At 40.9% G+C, this 20,436-nt stretch overlaps 1 protein-coding gene across 3 annotated transcripts in view; it reads left to right on the top strand.

Moving 5' to 3' along the window:
• The window catches only part of ATAD2B (ATPase family AAA domain containing 2B), a 230,279-nt gene that overhangs the window by 30,824 nt on the left and 179,019 nt on the right, over positions 1-20,436 (top strand). For all 3 annotated transcript variants that reach the window (XR_004428482.1, XM_033176396.1, XM_033176395.1), the window contains exons 3-8: positions 5,828-5,877; positions 6,240-6,393; positions 8,110-8,212; positions 9,061-9,169; positions 12,480-12,596; positions 18,907-18,982. Coding sequence is in view for 2 of the 3 variants with exons in the window: in XM_033176396.1 (XP_033032287.1) it covers positions 5,828-5,877; positions 6,240-6,393; positions 8,110-8,212; positions 9,061-9,169; positions 12,480-12,596; positions 18,907-18,982 (609 nt within the window). In the remaining variant the exon portion in view is untranslated. The remainder of the gene's footprint in view (positions 1-5,827; positions 5,878-6,239; positions 6,394-8,109; positions 8,213-9,060; positions 9,170-12,479; positions 12,597-18,906; positions 18,983-20,436) is intronic.

The raw sequence follows: 20,436 nt of genomic DNA, 5'->3' as shown, positions 1-20,436 counted from the left end.
ATATAAAAAGGCCTCAAAAATTTTGAGAGAGCATGTGAAAGATATGCTTCCATTTAGGAATCATTTAGGTACCTTAGAGTGAGATATTTCTTTAAAAAAATACTAAATACATTTTAAGTAAAAAACTTAAATAATGAATACTAATACATTTACTGTTTCTGTTTTGGCAAAAGGACAATGTTTAGTAGCTCACAGAATTTAAAAAGATTTTTGAGGCCAGGCATGGTGGCTCATGCCTATAATCCCAGAACTTTGGTAGGCCAAGGTGGGAGGATTGCTTGAGCCCAGGAGTTCAAGAACAGCCTGGGCAACATAGTGGGACCTCATCTCTATGAAATATTAAAAAATTAGCTACAGTGGCACGTGCTTGTAGTACCATCTACTCGAAAGGCTAAGGCTGGAGGATGCCGTGAACCCAGGAGTTTGAGGCTACAGTGAGCTGTGATCTCACCATTGCACTCCACCCCGGGTGGCAGAGTGAGACCTGTCTTCGTGGAAAAAAAAAAAAAAAAGTTTTTTTTTTTAGTTTATTCATCTAGGAGTCTGAGTAACTGTTAAACTTTTAGAATTAAAATCTTTTGATGTTTCAGATGGCCTGAAAATAAAATGCAGTTTGACCTATTAGATTCAACAGAATTTAATTTTAAGGAAAACTTAAAAATATTTTAGATTTTGAGATAATATAAGTACAAAAAATTAAGAATTACTTGAAGACTTGTATTTGTATGTCATGAGCCTGAGAATCTTGATTCCTTTATTTTGGTAATCTAAACTCTTACGAGCATGTAAGGTAAACTTATTAAAGTACTTTCACAAAAAATAATTTGTTAATTCATGTGGAGGAAAATTGAATACAGATAAGAATTAGTATTAGCTATGGAAAATAATGAATTCTAAAGAACTTTGCAAAGACCACTAAGGTCAAAGAAATTACTGTTAATTGGCAAAATAAATTTCCATTTTAGAGTTAGGTAATTGGATGAAGATAGAAATAAAAGTGGACCTAGAACTTCTGAATCTTCATAAGTGATTTGAGATAGATTATGAGTTTTCTTTTGGGCTAAAACCTGGGTTTAAGGCCCAACTGTATCAACATAATTTTAATGATTGATACTTTTAGTAAAATAGGATGTTTTTGGTCAAAAATATTTTTAATATATATTTTTTATATTGTATATAGAAATTCCCAAATATACATACTAACATAGACAGATGTTGTAGCTTACAAATACTTTGAGTAGAGAATGCTATTTTATTGACTTTTTTGGTCAGCAGTTATTTATTTAGCTACTAGTCATTTATTTAACCTGATGTATATCCAGAATAATAGGCATACTCTGATACAGACAAACTGAAATTTTCCTAAGACTTACTGTACACTTGGCTGGGCGCGGTGGCTCATGCCTGTAATTCCAGCACTTTGGGAGGCCAAGGGGCGTGGATCACCTGAGGCCAGAAGTTCGAGACCAGTCTGGCCAACGTGGTGAAATCCGATCTCTACTAAAAATACAAAAATTAGCCAAGCATGGCGGTGCATGCCTGTACCCAGCTAGTTGGGAGGCTTAGGCATGAGAATTGTTTGAACCCAGGAGATGGAGGTTGCGGTGAGGCGAGATCGCACCATTGCACTCTAGCCTGGGCGACAGAGTGAGACTCTGTCTTAAAAAAAAAAAAAAAAAAAAAAGATTTGCTGTATACTCAAATGTAGAAGCGTGCTTGAAAGTTTCCTTTTGTGATTAGGTAATGAGGAAGTAGTGAGGTGAGGCAGAAATATATTAAATTTTTTCTTTTCTTTTCTTTTTTTTTTTTTTTGAGACGGAGTCTCACTCTGTCGCCGGGGCTGGAGTGCAGTTGCCGGATCTCAGCTCACTGCAAGCTCCGCCTGCCGGGTTCACACCATTCTCCTGCCGCAGCCTCCCGAGTAGCTGGGACTACAGGCACCCGCCACCTCGCCCGGCTAGTTTTTTTGTATTTTTTAGTAGAGACGGGGTTTCACAGTGTTAGCCAGGATGGTCTCGATCTCCTGACCTCGTGATCCGCCCGTCTCGGCCTCCCAAAGTGCTGGGATTACAGGCTTGAGCCACCGCGCCCGGCCGAAATTTTTTCTTAAAACAGATCTTTCATTAGTAATAAAACCACTTATGTGGACTGCGGAGGCATATTAGAATTGAGGAGTGGTAGTGGTTAAGTGAGGTCTGTCAGAACTGGGGCTTTTTTGAATTGAGGTTTATAACCCTCATAAATCATTAAATGCCTTGAGTTTGTATGGGAAAGGGAGAATAAGTATGATTTTTAAGTCTGATATTGCAATGGTGTATGCCCCAGATAATTAAAGCTGTAGAAATTTCTTTGTTTTTTTTTTTTTGAGATGGAGTCACGCTGTGTCGCCCAGGCTGGAGTGCAGTGGCCGGATCTCAGCTCACTGCAAGCTCCGCCTTCCGGGTTTACGCCATTCTCCTGCCTCAGCCTCCCAAGTAGCTGGGACTACAGGCGCCCGCCACCTCGCCTGGCTAGTTTTTTGTATTTTTTAGTAGAGACGGGGTTTCACCATGTTAGCCAGGATGGTCTCGATCTCCTGACCTCGTGATCCGCCCGTCTCGGCCTCCCAAAGTGCTGGGATTACAGGCTTGAGCCACCGCGCCCGGCCTAGAAAATTCTAATGTAATAATCACCTAATGCAAAGTGAAACAGTTTCCATTTAAAAATTCAGGAAATAGGGTTAGGCGCAGCAGCCCACACCTGTAATCCCAGCACTTTGGGAGTCTGAGACGGGGGTTGGCGGGGATTACCTGAGGTCAGGAGTTGGAGACCAGCCTGGCCAACCTGGTGAAACCTTGTCTCCCCTAAAAATACAAAAATTAGCCAGGTATGATGGTGCACGCCTGTTATCCAGCTACTTGGGAGACTGAGGCATGAGAATTGCTTGAATCCAGGAGGCAGAGGTTGCAATGAGCCAAGGTAGAGCCACTGCACTCCACCCTGGGTGACAGAGTGAGGCTTTGTCCCCTCAAAAAATAATAAATAATAAATAAAAATTCAGGAAACAGTGATACAGGGAAAAAATCTCCAACGCACCTTCTTTTCAAAAAATAAAAGAACAAAGCTACACACTCAATTTAAGTGACCAACTTTTGGGAACATTGATACATACAGAAACTTTTAGGCACATATGTTTAAGCAGGCTAACCCTTACAAAATCTCAGTATAGGCTGGGCATGGTGACTTACACCTGTAATCATAGCACTTTGGGAGGCCAAGGCGAGCGGATCATCTGAGGTCAGGAGTTCAAGATCAACCTGGCCAACATGGTGAAACTGTGTCTCTACTAAAATACAAAAATTAGCTGGGCATCATGGCAGGTGCCTGTAATCCCATCTACTCGGGAGGCTGAGACGAGAGAATCAGTTGAACCCGGGAGACGGTGGTTGCAGTGAGCCAAGATCGCACCATGACACTCCAGCCTGGATGGCTAAGACTCCGTGTCAAAAAAACAAAAAACAAAAAACTCAGTATATTAAATCTCTTAATATACTCATGTATTTCATGTCATGTCTCCTTTTTCACTCTCTCTCCCTTTTATAAAGATCATGATGACAATAATCTGTGACTATAAGGTAATTGGATCATTTGAAGAACAAGTTTTTTGGAATTTTTTCTTAAAACAGATCTTTCATTAGTAATAAAAGCCAAGTAAGCATTGTCTTCTTTAGAGCAGACAAAAAGCTTATTGTGCTTTTTTCCCCAATGATGTTGCCATTGTTCCAAAAAGTTTTAGATTTCTTTTGTGGAATGACTTTAGGGTCTGCATGTTATTCTTTTGAACAATTCAAGTGATGTGAAATTCCATCCGTTTGGCTTTGTGTACAGTCAGAATTCATTTGGTGCCAAGACTTGTGAATAAACTGATCAAGCTGAGTTAATGCTTTGTTGGGTCTAAAGACAAAGTATATTTATGAAGTAATAAAGTTGGTTTTTCTGTGTGGTTTTAAGTGGATTTTGAGAGTGATTCTCAAGAATTCCAGAAACACATTGTGCAATGACAACATTTGAAGAATACCTGTATTACATCCATTTTGTTACTTTATAGTCATACTCATATACCTGGAGAATCATGTGCATTGTATACAATGGTGCTAAAAATGAAATTTTCTCTAAGATAGTATACTAGGAAAAGGTATTTTTTTGTTGTTGTTTTCTAGCGGATGGGGGGGCTAGATTTTTTTTTGTTGTTTTTTGACAATCTGAAGATGCATAGTAGTTAGAGGTTTTTTTTTTTTTTTTTTTTTTGAAGATAGATCCTTGCTCTGTCACCCAGGCTGGAGTGCAGTGGTGTGATCTCCACTTATTGCAACTTCTGCCTCCTGGGTTCAAGCAATTCTCCTGCCTCAGTCTCCCGAGTAGCTTATAGGTGCCCACCACCACGCCCAGCTAATTTTTGTGTTTTTAGTAAAGAGGGGGTTTCACCATGTTGGCCAGGCTGGTCTCGAACTCCTGACCTCAGGTGATCCACCCGCGTCGGCCTCTCAAAGTGCTGGGATTACAGGCTTACGTGAGCCATTGTGCCTGGCTTGCATTTCTGTTTATAACCTTTAGTCATCTTAACTGTGACCTTTGCTAGGTAGGGGTATTGTGATATACAATATATTTATAATTTAACATGAAGAGTACTGGAGTAACCAAAAATGTTAGATTATTTTGATTAAAAGTTTGTGCAAACCACATAGAAGGTAGTCATAGGGCCAGGCATGGTGGCTAACGCCTGTAATCCCAGCACTTTGGGAGGCAGAGGCAGGCAGATCACCTGAGGTCAGGTGTTCGAGACCAGCCTGACGAACATGGTGAAACCCCATCTCTACTAAGAATACAAAAATTAGCCAGGCATGGTGGTGTGTACCTGTAATCCCAGCTACTTGGGAGGCTGAGGCAGGAGAATCGCTTGAACCCAGGAGGCGGAGGTTGCAGTGAGCCGAGATCGTGCCACTGTACTCCAGCCTGGGTGACAGAGCAAGACTCTGTCTCGAGGAAAAAAAAAAAAAGACAGTCACATTATATTTGTGATTTTCTGGATGTCCTTTCCCTAGTTTTTTAATCTTTGAAACTAATGATTGTTGGATGTTTCAAAAATATCTTAGTTTGCATTAAAATATCTTTTGTTATGCAGCAATTTAGTTTTTACTTTTGAACTTTCTGACTATATTAAGAAGTACGGTGACTTTTTCCTAGTCCTAATGTTTTGATGGCCTTGTTAGTAACTTTCCAGCGATTTACATTTCTCTTCTTCCACCCAAAAGGGAGAATTGTAAAATGGCTCTTTTGATAATTCAGCTGGTTTCATTTGTCAGTTTAAATGTGTAATAACATACTTTGAAGAAATTATTAAATGATACAGGTATGCAAACACTTTTTTCTTACTGTTTATTGTGTTAATAAATTTATCATTATTTGAATTTTATTTCAATAACCAAAACCAATAGTTAATGCCTGTGACCCCTGCTACTTATGGTCTCAGTTAATTTTATGGTACATATTAAGCTTAAGCCTTTTTTTTTGGGTTTTAAAATTTGTAAAGTTGATGGCAGAGTAAACTTAGTTTATGATCTGTTATTAAAGCTTTTCTTGAAGTAATAAAATGGCTTTTAACTAAGTTAGCTAGTATATTTTATTAATTGGCATACTACCAATCTTACAGTAAAAAAATTATCTTTTAAAAAAGTTTTAAAGATTAAAATAACATTTTAAAGATTAAAATAATTCCAGCAGTATTGCATTTCTTGCTTATATAAACAAATGTTGATGTGTTTGCATATTAAATATAATTGTGTTCTAGGTTAACTTCTCAGCCTGGTGCTACATTACCAAACGGACATAGTAGTTTATGTGAGTATTCTATTATAAAACTGGTTAGTATTAAAATTCTTGCAATGTTAGAGAAAGCAGTAAATTGGGGAAAAATAGAGTGATTTAATAGTGTGCTGAGCATACAGTTGGAAATGGCTGAATTTCAGTCATAGTAAAAAAAGTATGTAATTGTTAAACTTTGGGAAATCAGCATACCTGAAATAATTTAAATTATTTATGACATTGTAAAATTTATAGAGATTTTAGATTTTTGAATATTAAAGTCTATAAAAGGTTATATTAAACTTTTTGTTGTCTTTTAAAAGTAATTTTTTCATTTTTTTTCTTTTCTTTCTTTCTGTATTCTGTGCTTTGAAATGTAAATATCTCTATTCTTGTAGCCCTTCGAAGCCATCCCCTTCGAGGGGAAAAGAAGGGAGATGGGGACCTTTCTTGTATAAATGGTGACATGGAAGTCAGAAAAAGTTGTCGTTCCAGGAAAAACAGATTTGAAAGTGTGAACCAGAGTTTGTTATTTGATCAACTAGTAAATAGGTATGAATGCTATGTATATTAAGCAATTTCATTTAATTATTTGCTTTTTAAGACAGTTACATTAAAAAAAATAGCATAAGAAACGACTTAGCAATTAGTACAGTTCTTTTAAAACTTAACTTGAAGCTGGGTGTGGTGGGTCAATTCAAGATTTTGAATTGAAGATGTTTTGAGACTGAGTTTGTGGGATTGAGTCTCTTAGCTAGTCAGTGAGCTGACTATCTGTTCAGCGTCTGCATCTGTAAAACTTTATTCTTCTCAGATAATATGTCATCCTACTTAATCCTTACAACAGCCTGGAGAGGGTGGTCAGTACAATCCCTATTTGACAAGAGAGGAAATTATATTCTACAGTGGTAACATCAAATTTGGACTTAAGTTATTATTAAAACTTAAGTATTGTTAAATGCTTAGATCAGTATCTAGATGCATAGTAAATGTTATGTAAGTATTTGTTTAAAATATAAAATAAAAATTGCCAAGATAGCCAAGTGTGGTGACTGGAGACTGTAGTCATAACTGCTCAGGAGGCTGAAGTGGGAAGATCCTGAGCCCAGGAGTTCAAGACCAGTCATGGCAACATAGTGAGACCCCAATCTCTCGCCCAGGCTGGAGTGCAGTGATGCCATCTTGGCTCACTGCAACCTCTGCCTCCCGGGTTCAAGTGATTCTCCTGCCCCAGCCTCCCGAGCAGCTGGAACTCTAGGCGTGTACCACCACACCTGACTAATTGTATTTTTAGTAAAGACGGGGTTTCACCATGTTAGCCAGGATGGTCTCAATCTCCTGACCTCGTGATCCACCTGCCTCGGCCTCCCAAAGTGCTGGGATTACAGGCATGAGCGACCGCGCCCAGCAGCCCATCTCTTAAAAAAGAAAAAAAAATTGCTAAGATGTTAGCACGTTTTTCTTGAATGTCAGTGTTTTACTTGAATTTCTGAAAGAGTCTTTCCAGTAAACTTTATAAGGCTTTAAACTTTTTACAAATTGTTTTATTTTATACAATTACTTATTTTTATACAAATAAAAATAAAATAATTTTATGCACTTATTTTATACAAGTTATTCTTAACACCATCTTCAGTGAAAAGATTGAATTAGTATTTTTTCAGTGTCATATATCTGATAATTATTCATAGAGGCATTATGGATTTTTTTATTGGGACCTTATTAACAAAAGCCTTATATTTAAAAAGTTTTATTTTAATGTGTATATTAAGGTAGAAGATGTCCTGGTTTTGCTTTTCTTATTGGGCACTGTATTCTGATGATGGATGCTGGTTATGAAAGAGGTATTTAATTGGGATGTGGTGGGGCACACCACTGTAATTGCAGCACTTTGGGAGGCTGAGATGAATGAATCGCTTGAGCCCAGGAGTTCAAGAACAGCCTGGGCAACATGGTGAAACCCCATCTCCACAAAAAAATATAAAAATTAGCTGGGCATGGTAGTGCATGCCTGTAGTCTCAGCTACTCAGGAGGCTGAGGTGGGAGGATCATTTGAGTCCAGGAGGTTGAGGCTGCAGTGAGCCATGAACAGGCCACTGTACTCCAGCCTAGGTGACAGCGGGACACTCTATCTAAAAAAAACAAAAAAGAAAAAAAGCTGTGTATAATTACACATCAGAGATGATTTGATTACGCTTTCACAAAGAGCTCTTTTATGTATATGGTGTCATTATTGTCTAAATCCTGATTTTATTGTATGATTGTAGCACTGCTGAAGCTGTGCTACAGGAAATGGACAACATTAACATCCGACGGAATCGTCGATCAGGAGAAGTAGAACGACTTCGAATGTGGACAGATACAGAATTTGTGAGTATATTAGCTGTAGCAATCTTTGTAAATATTTTTTATTTTAATTGAGGAATTTAAAGGGAGAATGCAACAGTTGGATGTTTTTGGATTAGCACAAGTATTCCTTCCTGTTCATTTCCAACTTAGTTTGGGATTTTATTGCTTGCTTGCTTCTTTTCTTCATTCTCCTCTTGCTATAACCTTCCCAAGAAAACCCTCTTCACTTTTGCTGTATGAGTCACCTTAAAGTGCAACTGTGATTCCGTTACTCTTCTGATTTGAGCCATTAATGGCTTTTTGTTGTGCACTGAATTTATTAAAAACACCTTGATGTTTATGATCTGGCTTCAACTTTGTTTTCTCACATACCATTGCCTAAGTGTAAACAAATCATTCTTGTTCCTATAACTTTTACTCTTAATACTTCTAGTTAGTGACTGATGCAGTTCTATCTTTGTTTCGAGGTTCATTTCAGACACTGCCTCCCTTCCCTTTACCCCATAACAAAAGGAGGGTCTTCTCTTTGAATTCTAGAGTACTTTGTGCCTCTCTTTGTGGCATTTAACTTATTTTACTTTCTTTTATAATTACCTGTGATTGTCTTATTTCCCTCCTACTAGGCTGTAATTTGCTTGAGGGAGAAAGTATGTTGCTGGCATTATGTGTTTTACATTTTTATAAGTTAGTTATAAGTTTTTTTCCTTTTTATTTCTTACATTTAATTTAGGAAGTTCCGTTTTCACGAATCTATGGCATGCAAATAGGTGCTCAATAAATTTTGTTGAGCAGGTGTGTCCCATTGGGTTTTTTTTTATAGTGGAGAATAAATGTCATGTTACTATTTGACAGATTTTTTTCTTTAAAAGGAAAACATGGATATGTATTCAAGAGTGAAAAGGCGAAGAAAGTCACTAAGGAGAAATAGTTATGGGATACAAAATCATCATGAAGTTTCTACTGAGGGTGAAGAAGAAGGTTTGTAAAGCATCTTTTGAAATTCTAGAAAGTTCAGGTGGGAGGGAGGAAAAATAAAATATACAAGTGGTATTTGTAGACTATTACCGAGTCTACAGTGGATTTTGAGGTCTATATTGTATAATTTGAAATAATTTAAATTTAGTTGGCAATCTGACTTTCATTTCCTTCATTTGGAAAAATCCTTTTAAGTGCACATCGTACATTATGTAATGTATTTCATTAGTAGCCATTGGTAGTCCTTCAGTGATCTGGTATGGGATTTGCTTTGGGCTCATTTGCTTCTTAGATGAGGACTTTTTTGTACTTAGGCACCTTCTAACTGGATGGTTACTTTGTTATCCATGGCCTCTAAATCTCTGATTATGTGGATCTTAAATTTAGGTATGGTCTGAGAAATAAAGAGTAAAGTTTAGAGAGACTTCTAATACCAGTGGAAGGGGACTATACTATCCTTTTCTGAGGCCTTCGTGGGTTCTGAACTGAAGAACCCAGACTGAATTTGTAGGGCCGGAGTTGGGAACATGACAGCAGCACATTGGCCCCGTGGATTATAAATTGATGAAGAGTATACCTATAGGATTTAATTCTGTAGGCATTAATCTTTTTTTTTTTTTTTTTTTTTTTGAGACAGAGTCTTGTTCTTGTTGCTCAGGCTGGGGTGCAGTAGCATGATCTCGGATCACTGCAGACTGCCTCCTGGGTCAAGCGATTCTCCTGCCTCAGCTTTTCGAATACCTGGCATTACAGGCATGCACCACCATGTCTGGCTAATTTTTGCATTTTTAGTAGAGATGCGGTTTTGCCTTGTTGTCCAGGCTTGTGTTGAACTCCTGACCTCAGGTGATCCGCCTCCCTTGGCCTCCCAAAGTGCTAGCGTTACCGGCGTGAGCCACTGCACCTGGCCTGGCATTAATCTTTATTGAATTGGATTTTCAGACGATTTGGTGTATTGTAAATGCAAATTAGTAGTACTTTATAGGAGAATCTTACTAGTTCCCATTATTTGTGTAGTTTAGATTGAGAAGACTGTGTTTTTTAAAAAATTCTGTAGTTAATATTTTGTTAGCCAGTTTTGAAGAGATGATATTTCTAATGAAGGTACTTTATTGAGCAAATATTATTGTTGTTACAGCTAGAACCTCTAAATTGCTTCCTTTGGAGAAAATCAGTATAGGTGAGACAGATTTATAATGTGATTTTTGCCTTTTCATTAACTGAACATCTTTGTAGAGTTTCCAAAGTAGATATGCCATATTTAGAATTTTTGCCTGTAATACTGTGTTATGGTACAGACATTTTTCAAAAAGTAATGTTTTGGATATTTAGATAACTTATTTAGGTACAAGTATTTTATAGTATTATTTAGATAAATACTGTGTTTGTTGATTTTTGTGTACAACCTAACAATAAAAATTTTTCAAATAATGCTTTCCGATGTCATGAGTAAAATATGAAGTCCTTGGCAGGTTTTTTTTGTTTTTTTTTTTGAGACAGTTTTTCACTCTGTCACCTAGGCTGGAGCGCATTGTCACAATCACAGTTCACTGCAGCCTTGACCTCCCAGGCTCAAGCAATCCTCCCACCTCAGCCTCCTGAGTGGCTGGGACCATAAGCACGTGCCATCATGCTTGGCTAAATCGTTTGTAATTTTTATAGAGATGGGGTCTCAATATGTTTGTTGCCCAGGCTGGTCTTGATTGCCTGAGCTCAAATAGTCTTCCTGCCTCAGCCTCCCCAAGTGCTGGGTTTATAGGCATAAACCACCATGTCCAGCCCTTTGCAATTTTAGTCTTCTACTTCCCTAAGTATCACTGCCAGCTTTATATTTTTTTCTATGCTTTAATATGATTGTATTATATTGACAGTTCTTATGGTTAAAAAGTTACATATTACATTTGGGGGTTCATATGCTTATTAATTTTCATCAATTTTTTTTTTAGAGGCCAGGTGTGGTGGCTCACCCCTGTAATCCCAGCACTTTGGGAGGCTGAGGCAGGTGGATCACTTGAGGTCAGGAGTTTGAGACCAGCCTGGCCAACATAGTGAAACCCTGTCTACCAACAATACAAAAATTAGCCGGGCATTGTGGTGCATGGCTGTAATCCCAGCTACTTGGGAGGCTGAGATATGAGATTCGCTTGAACCCGGGAGGCAGAGGTTTCAGTGAGCTAAGATCATACACTCCAGTCTGGGTGACAGAGCGAGATTCTGTCCCAAAAAAATAACAATTAACAATATTAGAGATGGAGTCTTGCTGTGTTACCCCAGACTGAACTCAAACTCCTGGGCTCAAGCCATCCTCCTGCCTTAGCCTCCTAAGTAATTGAGACTACAGGCAGTTGCCTTAGCGTCCAGCTAGACTCTTATTTTAACTGGACTTAGATGTTATATTGTAGCTATAGCCAAATCATTTTTAAAAAATAATATTTCGGCTAATGCCTGTAATCCCAGCACTTTGGGAGGCCGAGGCGGGCAGATCGCCTGACATCAGGAGTTCAAGACCAGCTTGGTCAGTGTGGCGAAACCCCGTCTCTACTGAAAATATAAAATTAACCAAGCATGGTGATACATGGCTGTAGTCCCAGCTACTTGGGAGGCTGAGGCAGGAGAATTGCTTGAGCCTGGGAGGCAGAGGTTGCAGTGAGCCCAGATCACACCAGCCTGGCGACAGAGCAAGACTCCGTCTCAAAAAAAAAAAAAAGAATTATAAAATGATCACTCATGTCAAGAAATAAACTATTACCAATACCCTAGAAGTCTGTTTCATGCTCCATCTCAATGCGTACATGCAGTTTGCTACCAAAATGTAACTAATCCATGCTTAATTGTGGTCAACAGGTCTAACAAATCATTACACTGCCAACATAAGTTGCTCTTGCTGTAACATTAGTAATTACCTATAAGCATATTTTTTTGAATTACCAAGGGTATTTGAATACTAATTTAGTGGTTAATTGAGCATTGATTGAGGTTTGCTGTAGTTGGATAAAATTTTAAGTCTGTTTTCTATTATTGCGTTGGATGACCAAAGCGAATCAAAGTTCCTAAGTAAATCAAGAGATAAAATATGATCACATTAATTTATTTAGCAGATAATTGTATTGATCATTGGCAGGGAAAGTATTTTCTTTTACATCCATTTAGGTTGATTTTTAATTATGTATGCTTTACATAGTATGTTGGCACTTAAATGTCACCTGTGCAAAAAGAGTAATGGATAAAGTGTAAATATTCAGTTCTAGAGTAAACCAATCCTTTTGGATTAAAACAATGCTTTTTTCTTTTGTTTTTGTGTGTGGGAAACTAGAATCTCAAGAGGAGGATGGAGATATAGAAGTTGAAGAGGCAGAAGGAGAAGAAAATGATAGACCATATAATTTGAGACAGAGAAAAACAGTGGATCGATACCAAGCACCTCCAATAGGTAGGCAACTGTAAATAACTTTTTTATTTTTGGTAGTTGTGTAACTTATTCTGCCCCATTGCTTTTTTTTTTTTTTGAGACGGAGTCTTACTCTGTTGCCCAGGCTGGAGTGCAGTGGCACGATCCTGGCTCACTGCAAGCTCTGCCTCCCAAGTTCACCCCATTCTCCTGCTTCAGCCTCCCAAGTAGCTGGGACTACAGGTGCCTGCCACCACGAGGCCGGGAGATCAAGACTCTCCTGGCTAACACGGTGAAACCCTGTCTCTACTAAAAATGCCCCACTGCTTTTTAAAAAATTAGTATTGCCAAATTTAAAAGGAGGAAATCTCTTATGGGTTTTATATACTGTATCTTTTACTACATATACTTCTGTGCACACACATGCAACTGAAGGAAAGTCAAAGTATGTGGTAGCAGTATTGATTTACATACAGCATGTACATTTTATTTATAGAAGCTTGTATTTAGTAATACTGCTCATACTTCTGTATTACACTGTATAGTTTACTGAGCACTTTAATTTACAGCAATTCTTCAGGGAAAGTATCTCTCTTTTTTTTTTTGAGACAGAGTCTGCAGTCACCCAGGCTGTAGTACAGTGGCATTATCGCAGTGCACTGCAGCCTCTATCTCCTAGGTTCAAGCAATTCTCCTGCCTCAGCCCGCTGAGTAGCTGGGATTATAGGTGCCTGCAACCACACCTGGCTAATTTTTGTATTTTTTCAGTAGAGACAGGGTTTCGCCATGCTGGCCAGGCTGGTCTTGAACTCCTGACCTCAGGTGGTCGGCCCACCTTGGCCTCCCAAAGTGCTGGGATTACGGGTGTGAGCCACTGTGCATGGCCTAGGGAAAGTATCTTTATGGTCCAAGAGATTAAGTGACTTACCCGAGGTCACAAAAATAGTATGTGGCTGCAGCTTGCCCAATAACTTAGTTGTTTTCTTTTTTTGCTGAGAGAAGGAAAAAGTTAAAAGTTTATCTTTTAGAGAAGGGATCTCACTGTGTTGTTCATGGTGCAATGTAGTGGCTGTTCAGAAGCACAAACATAACACACTACAGCCTCAAACTCCTGAGCTCAAGCTATCTTCCTACCTCAACTCCTTGTGTAACTAGAACTATAGGTGTACACCACCATGCCTAGCTAATTAATTTTTTTTGTAGAAACAGGGTCTTGCTATATTGCCCAGGTTGGTTTTGAACTCCTGGCCTCAAGGGATTCTCCTGCCTTTGCCTCCCAAAGCACTGTGATGGCTTGAACCACTGCACCCAACTGTGTATTCCTTTTTTTTTTTTTTTCTGAATAGCATTCTGTGGTGTGGATATATCACAATTTGTTTATCCATTCATTTGTTACTTGACATTATGATCCTTTCCAGTTTTTGGCTATTACAAATAAAGTTGTGATGAACAGGTCTTTGTGTGGTCATATGTTTGTGTATTTCTAACAAATACCAAGGAGTAGAAAGGCTGGATTTTATGATGAGATATAAGAAGTTACCAAACTCTTTTTAAAGTGGTTATACCACTTTCACTAAAAGTGTATGAGAGCTGTAGTTGCTCTGTATTCTTGCCAACACTTGCTATACTCAGATAATTTAATTAATTTTAACAGGTATTTATTATAGTTTTAGTTTGCATTTCCCTAATGGTGTTGGAGCATCTTTTTATGTGTGTTTTTTTTTTTTTTGACAGTGGTAAATCTTGGGTAAGATGTCTGTTCAGATCTCTTGCTATTTTTTCAATTGGGTTGTTTGTTTTCTTATTACTGAGTTTTGAGATTCTTTATATGTTCTGGATATTAGACCTTTAACAGATATGTCATTTGCAAATATTTTTAAGACAAGACAGTCTGTTACTTGTCTTTTTTATTCTCTCAATAGTATCTTTTGAAAAGCAGAAGTGAGTGCAGTGGCACAATCTCTGCTCACTGCAAGCTCTTCCTCCTGGGTTCCTGCCATTCCCCTGCCTCAGCCTCCTGAGTAGCTGGGACTACAGGCGCCCACCAGCACACCTGGCTAATTTTTTATATTTTTAGTAGAGACGATGTTTCTCCGTGTTGGCCAGGATGGTCTCGATCTCCTGACCTCGTGATCTGCCCACCTTGGCCTCCCAGAGTACTGGGATTACAGGCATGAGCCACTGCACTGGCCTGTTTATTTATTTTTTGAGACAGAGTCTCACTCTGTTGCCCAGGCTGGAATGCATTGGTGCAGTCTTGGCTCACCACAACCTCCGCCTCGTGGGTTCAAGCGATTCTCCTGCCTCAGCCTCCCAAGTAGCTGGGACTGCAGGCATGCGCTACCACACCTAGCTAATTTTTGTATTTTTAGTACAGACGGGCTTTCACCATGTTGGCCAGGCTGGTCTCGAACTCCTGACCTTAGGTGGTCCACCCGTGTTGGCTTCCTAAAATGCTGGGATTACAGGTGTGAGCCACCATGCCTGGCCCATTTGTAATTTTTAATGAACTCCAATTTATACTTTTTGCTTTTTTTTTTTTTTTTTTTTTTCGAGATAGGGTCATCCAGGCTGGAGTGCAGGGGCACAAACATGGCTCACTGCAGCCTTCTCCTACTTCAGCCTGCTGAGGTACATGTCACCATGCTTGGCTAATTTAAAAAAATATTTTTGTAGAGTTGGGTTCTTTTTTTCTTTTATTTTTCTGTCTCTCTCTCTTTTTTTTTTTTTTTTTTTTTTGAGATAGTCTCACTCTGTCGCCCAAGCTGGAGTGCAGTGGTGCTCTTGGCTTATTGCAGCTTCTGCTGCCCTGGTTCAAGTGATTCTCCTGTCTCAGCCTCCTGAGTAGCTGGGATTACAGGCATCTGCCACCGTGCCTGGCTAATTTTTGTATTTTTATTAGAGACGGGGTTTCACTATCTTGGCCAGGCTGGTCTTGACCTCCTGACCTCTTGATCCACCTGCCTTAGCCTCCCAAAGTGCTGGGATTACAAGTTGTGAGCTACCACACCCGCCCTTCCCTCCCCTCCCCTCCCTCCCTCCCTCCCCTCCCTCCTTCCCTTCTTCCCTCTCTCCCCCAACCCCTTATTTCTTTTCTCTTTTTCTCTCTCCCTTTCCCCTCCCTCCCCTCCCTCCCTCCCTCCCTCCCTCCCCTCCCCTCCCTCCCTCCCTCCCCTCCCTCCTTCCTTCCTTCCTTCCTTCCTTCTTTCCTTCCTTCCTTCCTTCCTTCCTTTTTTTGTGACAAAGTCTTACTCTGTCACCTAGGCTGGAGTGCAGTGGCGTGATCTCAGCTCACTGCAACCTCTGCCTCCCGGAATCAGGTGATTCTCCTGCCTTACCCTCTTGAGTAGCTGGGATTACAGGCGCATGCTACATGCCTGGCTAATTTTTGTATATATATATTTTTTAGAGAGACGAGGTTTCACCATGTTGGTCAGGCTGGTCTCAAACTTCTGACCTTAAGTGATCCGCCATGCCTCGAACTAGAGTTGGGTTTTTTTTTTTTTGAGATGGAGTCTCGCTCTGTCGCCCAGGCTGGAGTGCAGTGGCCGGATCTCAGCTCACTGCAAGCTCCGCCTCCCGGGTTCCCGCCGTTCTCCTGCCTCAGCCTCCCGAATAGCTGGGACTACAGGTGCCCGCCACCTCGTCCGGCTAGTTTTTTGTATTTTTTAGTAGAGACGGGGTTTCACCGTGTTAGCCAGGATGGTCTCGATCTCCTGACCTCGTGATCCGTCCATCTCGGCCTCCCAAAGTGCTGGGATTACAAGCTTGAGCCACCGCGCCCGGCCTACTAGAGTTGAGTTCTTACTGTGTTGCCCAGACTGGTCTGGAACTCCTGGGCTCAAAGCAATGCTCTGACTTGGCCTTTCAAAGGCCCGGGACTGTGCCCAGCCTATAACAATTTTTTTTTTTAATGAATCGTTTCTTAAATGGATTGTGCTAAATTTCTTTTTTTCTTTTATTTTTCTGTCTCTCTCTCTTTTTTTTTTTTTTTTTTTGAGATAGTCTCACTCTGTCGCCCAAGCTGGAGTGCAGTGGTGCTCTTGGCTTATTGCAGCTTCTGCTGCCCTGGTTCAAGTGATTCTCCTGTCTCAGCCTCCTGAGTAGCTGGGATTACAGGCATCTGCCACCGTGCCTGGCTAATTTTTGTATTTTTATTAGAGACGGGGTTTCACTATCTTGGCCAGGCTGGTCTTGACCTCCTGACCTCTTGATCCACCTGCCTTAGCCTCCCAAAGTGCTGGGATTACAAGTTGTGAGCTACCACACCCGGCCCTTCCCTCCCTCCTTCCCTTCTTCCCTCTCTCCCCCAACCCCTTATTTCTTTTCTCTTTTTCTCTCTCCCTTTCCCCTCCCTCCCCTCCCTCCCTCCCTCCCTCCCTCCCTCCTTCCCTCCCCTCCCTCCCTCCCTTCCTTCCTTCCTTCCTTCCTTCCTTCTTCCTTCCTTCCTTCCTTCCTTCCTTTTTTTGTGACAAAGTCTTACTCTGTCACCTAGGCTGGAGTGCAGTGGCGTGATCTCAGCTCACTGCAACCTCTGCCTCCCGGAATCAGGTGATTCTCCTGCCTTACCCTCTTGAGTAGCTGGGATTACAGGCGCATGCTACATGCCTGGCTAATTTTTGTATATATATATTTTTTAGAGAGACGAGGTTTCACCATGTTGGTCAGGCTGGTCTCAAACTTCTGACCTTAAGTGATCCGCCATGCCTCGAACTAGAGTTGGGTTTTTTTTTTTTGAGATGGAGTCTCGCTCTGTCGCCCAGGCTGGAGTGCAGTGGCCGGATCTCAGCTCACTGCAAGCTCCGCCTCCCGGGTTCCCGCCGTTCTCCTGCCTCAGCCTCCCGAATAGCTGGACTACAGGTGCCCGCCACCTCGTCCGGCTAGTTTTTTGTATTTTTTAGTAGAGACGGGGTTTCACCGTGTTAGCCAGGATGGTCTCGATCTCCTGACCTCGTGATCCGTCCATCTCGGCCTCCCAAAGTGCTGGGATTACAAGCTTGAGCCACCGCGCCCGGCCTACTAGAGTTGAGTTCTTACTGTGTTGCCCAGACTGGTCTGGAACTCCTGGGCTCAAAGCAATGCTCTGACTTGGCCTTTCAAAGGCCCGGGACTGTGCCCAGCCTATAACAATTTTTTTTTTTAATGAATCGTTTCTTAAATGGATTGTGCTAAATTTCTTTTTTTCTTTCTTTCTTTCTTTTTTTTTTTTTTTGAGATGGAGTTTCGCTCTTGTTGCCCAGGCTGGAGTTCAATGGCGCGATATTGGCTCACTGCAACCTCTGCCTCCCAGGTTCAAGCGATTCTTCTGCGTCAGCCTCCCAAGTAGCTGGGGTTACAGGCATGCGCCACCACACCCAGCTAATTTTGTATTTTAAGTAGAGACCGGGTTTCTCCATGTTGGTCAGGCTGGTCTTGAACTCCCCACCTCAGGTGATCCACCCGCCTCAGCCTCCCAAAGTGCTAGGATTACAGGTGTGAGTCTCCGCACCCAGCTACATTTTAAAAAATGGATCATGTGTCTAAGAAATCTTTGTGTAACTCATAGTCACAAAGATTAAGTTAACATCTGTTTAGAATGTTTATTTGCAACTTCATAGTATTGCCACAAAATTTTTATTTTTGTTTTGCTTCTAGATAGCATTTGGTACTTGAAGACACATGACTAGGTTTTATTTAAAAAGTTAACAGGGGCCAGGCACAGTGGCTCACACCTGTAATCCCAGCAATTTGGGAGGCCTAAGTGGGCAGATCATGAGGTCAGGAGTTTGAGACCATCCTGGCCCACATGGTGAAACCCCGTTTCTAGTAAAAATACAAAAATTAGTCGGGCATGACTGCGGGTGCCTGTAATCCCAGCTACTCAGGAGGCTGAGGCAGGAGAATCGCTTGGACCTGTGAGGCAGAGGTTGCAGTGAGCTGAGATCGCGCCACTGCATTCCAATCTGGGAGACAGAGTGAGACTCCATATCAAAAAAAAAAAAATTAACAGGGCTACGTGCGGTGGCTTATCCTGTAATCCCAGCACTTTGGGAGGCTAAAGTGGGCAGATCACGAGGTCAGGAGATCGTGACCATCCTGGCCAACATGGTGAAAACCTGTCTCTACTAAAAATACAAAAATTAGCTGGGTGTGGTGGCACGTACCTGTAGTGTCAGCTGCTTGGGAGGCTGAGGTAGGAGAATTGCTTGAACCTAGGAGGGGGAGGTTGCAGTGAACGAGAGATCACGCCACTGTAGAGCGAGACTCTGTGTCAAAAAACAACAACAAAAAAGTGAGCTGAAGTCATTTCTACTCCTTTAATACATTAATTTATCAATTTATTATTTCTTTATATCCTTTTCTTCCCTTTTAGTACCAGCTCATCAAAAAAAGAGGGAAAACACGCTGTTTGATATTCATAGATCTCCAGCAAGAAGAAGCCATATTAGGTAAGGTTTGTTTTGAAAGGAAACATTTGCATTTGTCAATGAGAGACTAATTGTGTCTTTTTTCTTTAATTAGTGACTAGTAGTTGCACATGCCACTGTTATCTTCCTGATTCACAGTTTGCCTGGAATATTTCTTGTTTTAACAATTATGTTCACTGAAGCTACACAGCTCTTTGGTCTCTTAGCAGAGTTGAATCTAAGCTACCCATATTGCTTTCATTTAAAGCATTGATTCGAGTTAATCTTTTATTTTTCCCCCCTAATTATCCTTTCTTTTACATGTAGGTACAAAGGAAGCTTTCTACTTTTTTTTTTTTTTTTGAAGTGGAGTCTTGCTTTGTCGCCCAGACTGGAGGCTGGAGGGCAGTGGCGCAATCTCGGCTCCCTGCAACCTCTTCTCCTGGGTTCAACCAATTCTGCTGTCTTAGCCTCCCGAGTAGCTGGGATTTCAGGTCGCCCAGGCTGGAGTGCAGTGGCGCAATCTCAGGTCACTGCAAGCTCTGCCTCCTGGATTCATGCCATTCTCCTGCCTCAGCCTCCCAAGTAGCTGGGACTACAGGCACCCGCCACCACACCTGGCTAATTTTTCGTATTTTTAGTAGAGATGGGGTTTTACTGTGTTAGCCAGGATGGTCTTGATCTCCTGACCTTGTGATCTGCCCGCCTTGGCCTCCCAAAGTGCTGGGATTACAGTCATGAGCCACCGCGCCCGGCCCTAATTATCCTTTCTTTTACGTGTAGAAGAAAATAGAAATAAAGGAAGGTTTCTACTTTTAAAAGTTTATTTTTTATTTTTGAGACAGGGTCTTGCTCTCTTACCCAGGCTGGAGTGCAGTGGCATGATCATGGCTCATTGCAGCCTCAGTCTCCTGGACTCAAACAATCCTCCCATGTCAGCCTCCCAAGTAACTGGGACTACAGACACACGCCACTATGCCCAGCTAATTTTTATATTGTTTGTAGAGATGGGGTTTTGCCACCTTGCCCAGGCTGGTCTTGAACTCCTGGGCTCAAGTGATCCCAAAGTGCTGGGATTACAGGCCTGAGCCACTGTGCCCAGCCAAGCTTTTAATTTTTATGAAATTCAGGTTACCTATTTTTTGTTTTGTGCTTATGCTTTTACTGTTATATCTAAGAATTCATTGCCAACTCAGAGATCATGAAGATTTGTTCCTGTGATTTCCTTTAATAGTTTATAATTTTAGCTCTTATGTTTAGGTCTTTGATTTACTTAGTTAATTTTTGTATATGGTTTGAGTTCATTTTGTATAGTTTTGTATATATACTCCTTGGCTTTTAAGCTCTTTTTTTTTTTTTTTTTTTTTTTGAGGCGGAGTCTCGCTCTGTCGCCTGGACTGGAGTGCAGTGGCCAGATCTCAGCTCACTGCAAGCTCCGCCTCCCGGGTTTACGCCATTCTCCTGCCTCAGCCTCCCGAGTAGCTGGGACTACAGGC

The sequence above is a fragment of the Trachypithecus francoisi genome, unplaced genomic scaffold, assembly GCF_009764315.1.
Source record: "Trachypithecus francoisi isolate TF-2019V2 unplaced genomic scaffold, Tfra_2.0 Lachesis_group17, whole genome shotgun sequence".
Taxonomy (NCBI): Eukaryota; Metazoa; Chordata; class Mammalia; order Primates; family Cercopithecidae; genus Trachypithecus; species Trachypithecus francoisi.
This window is presented reverse-complemented; position numbering and strand designations above follow the sequence as displayed.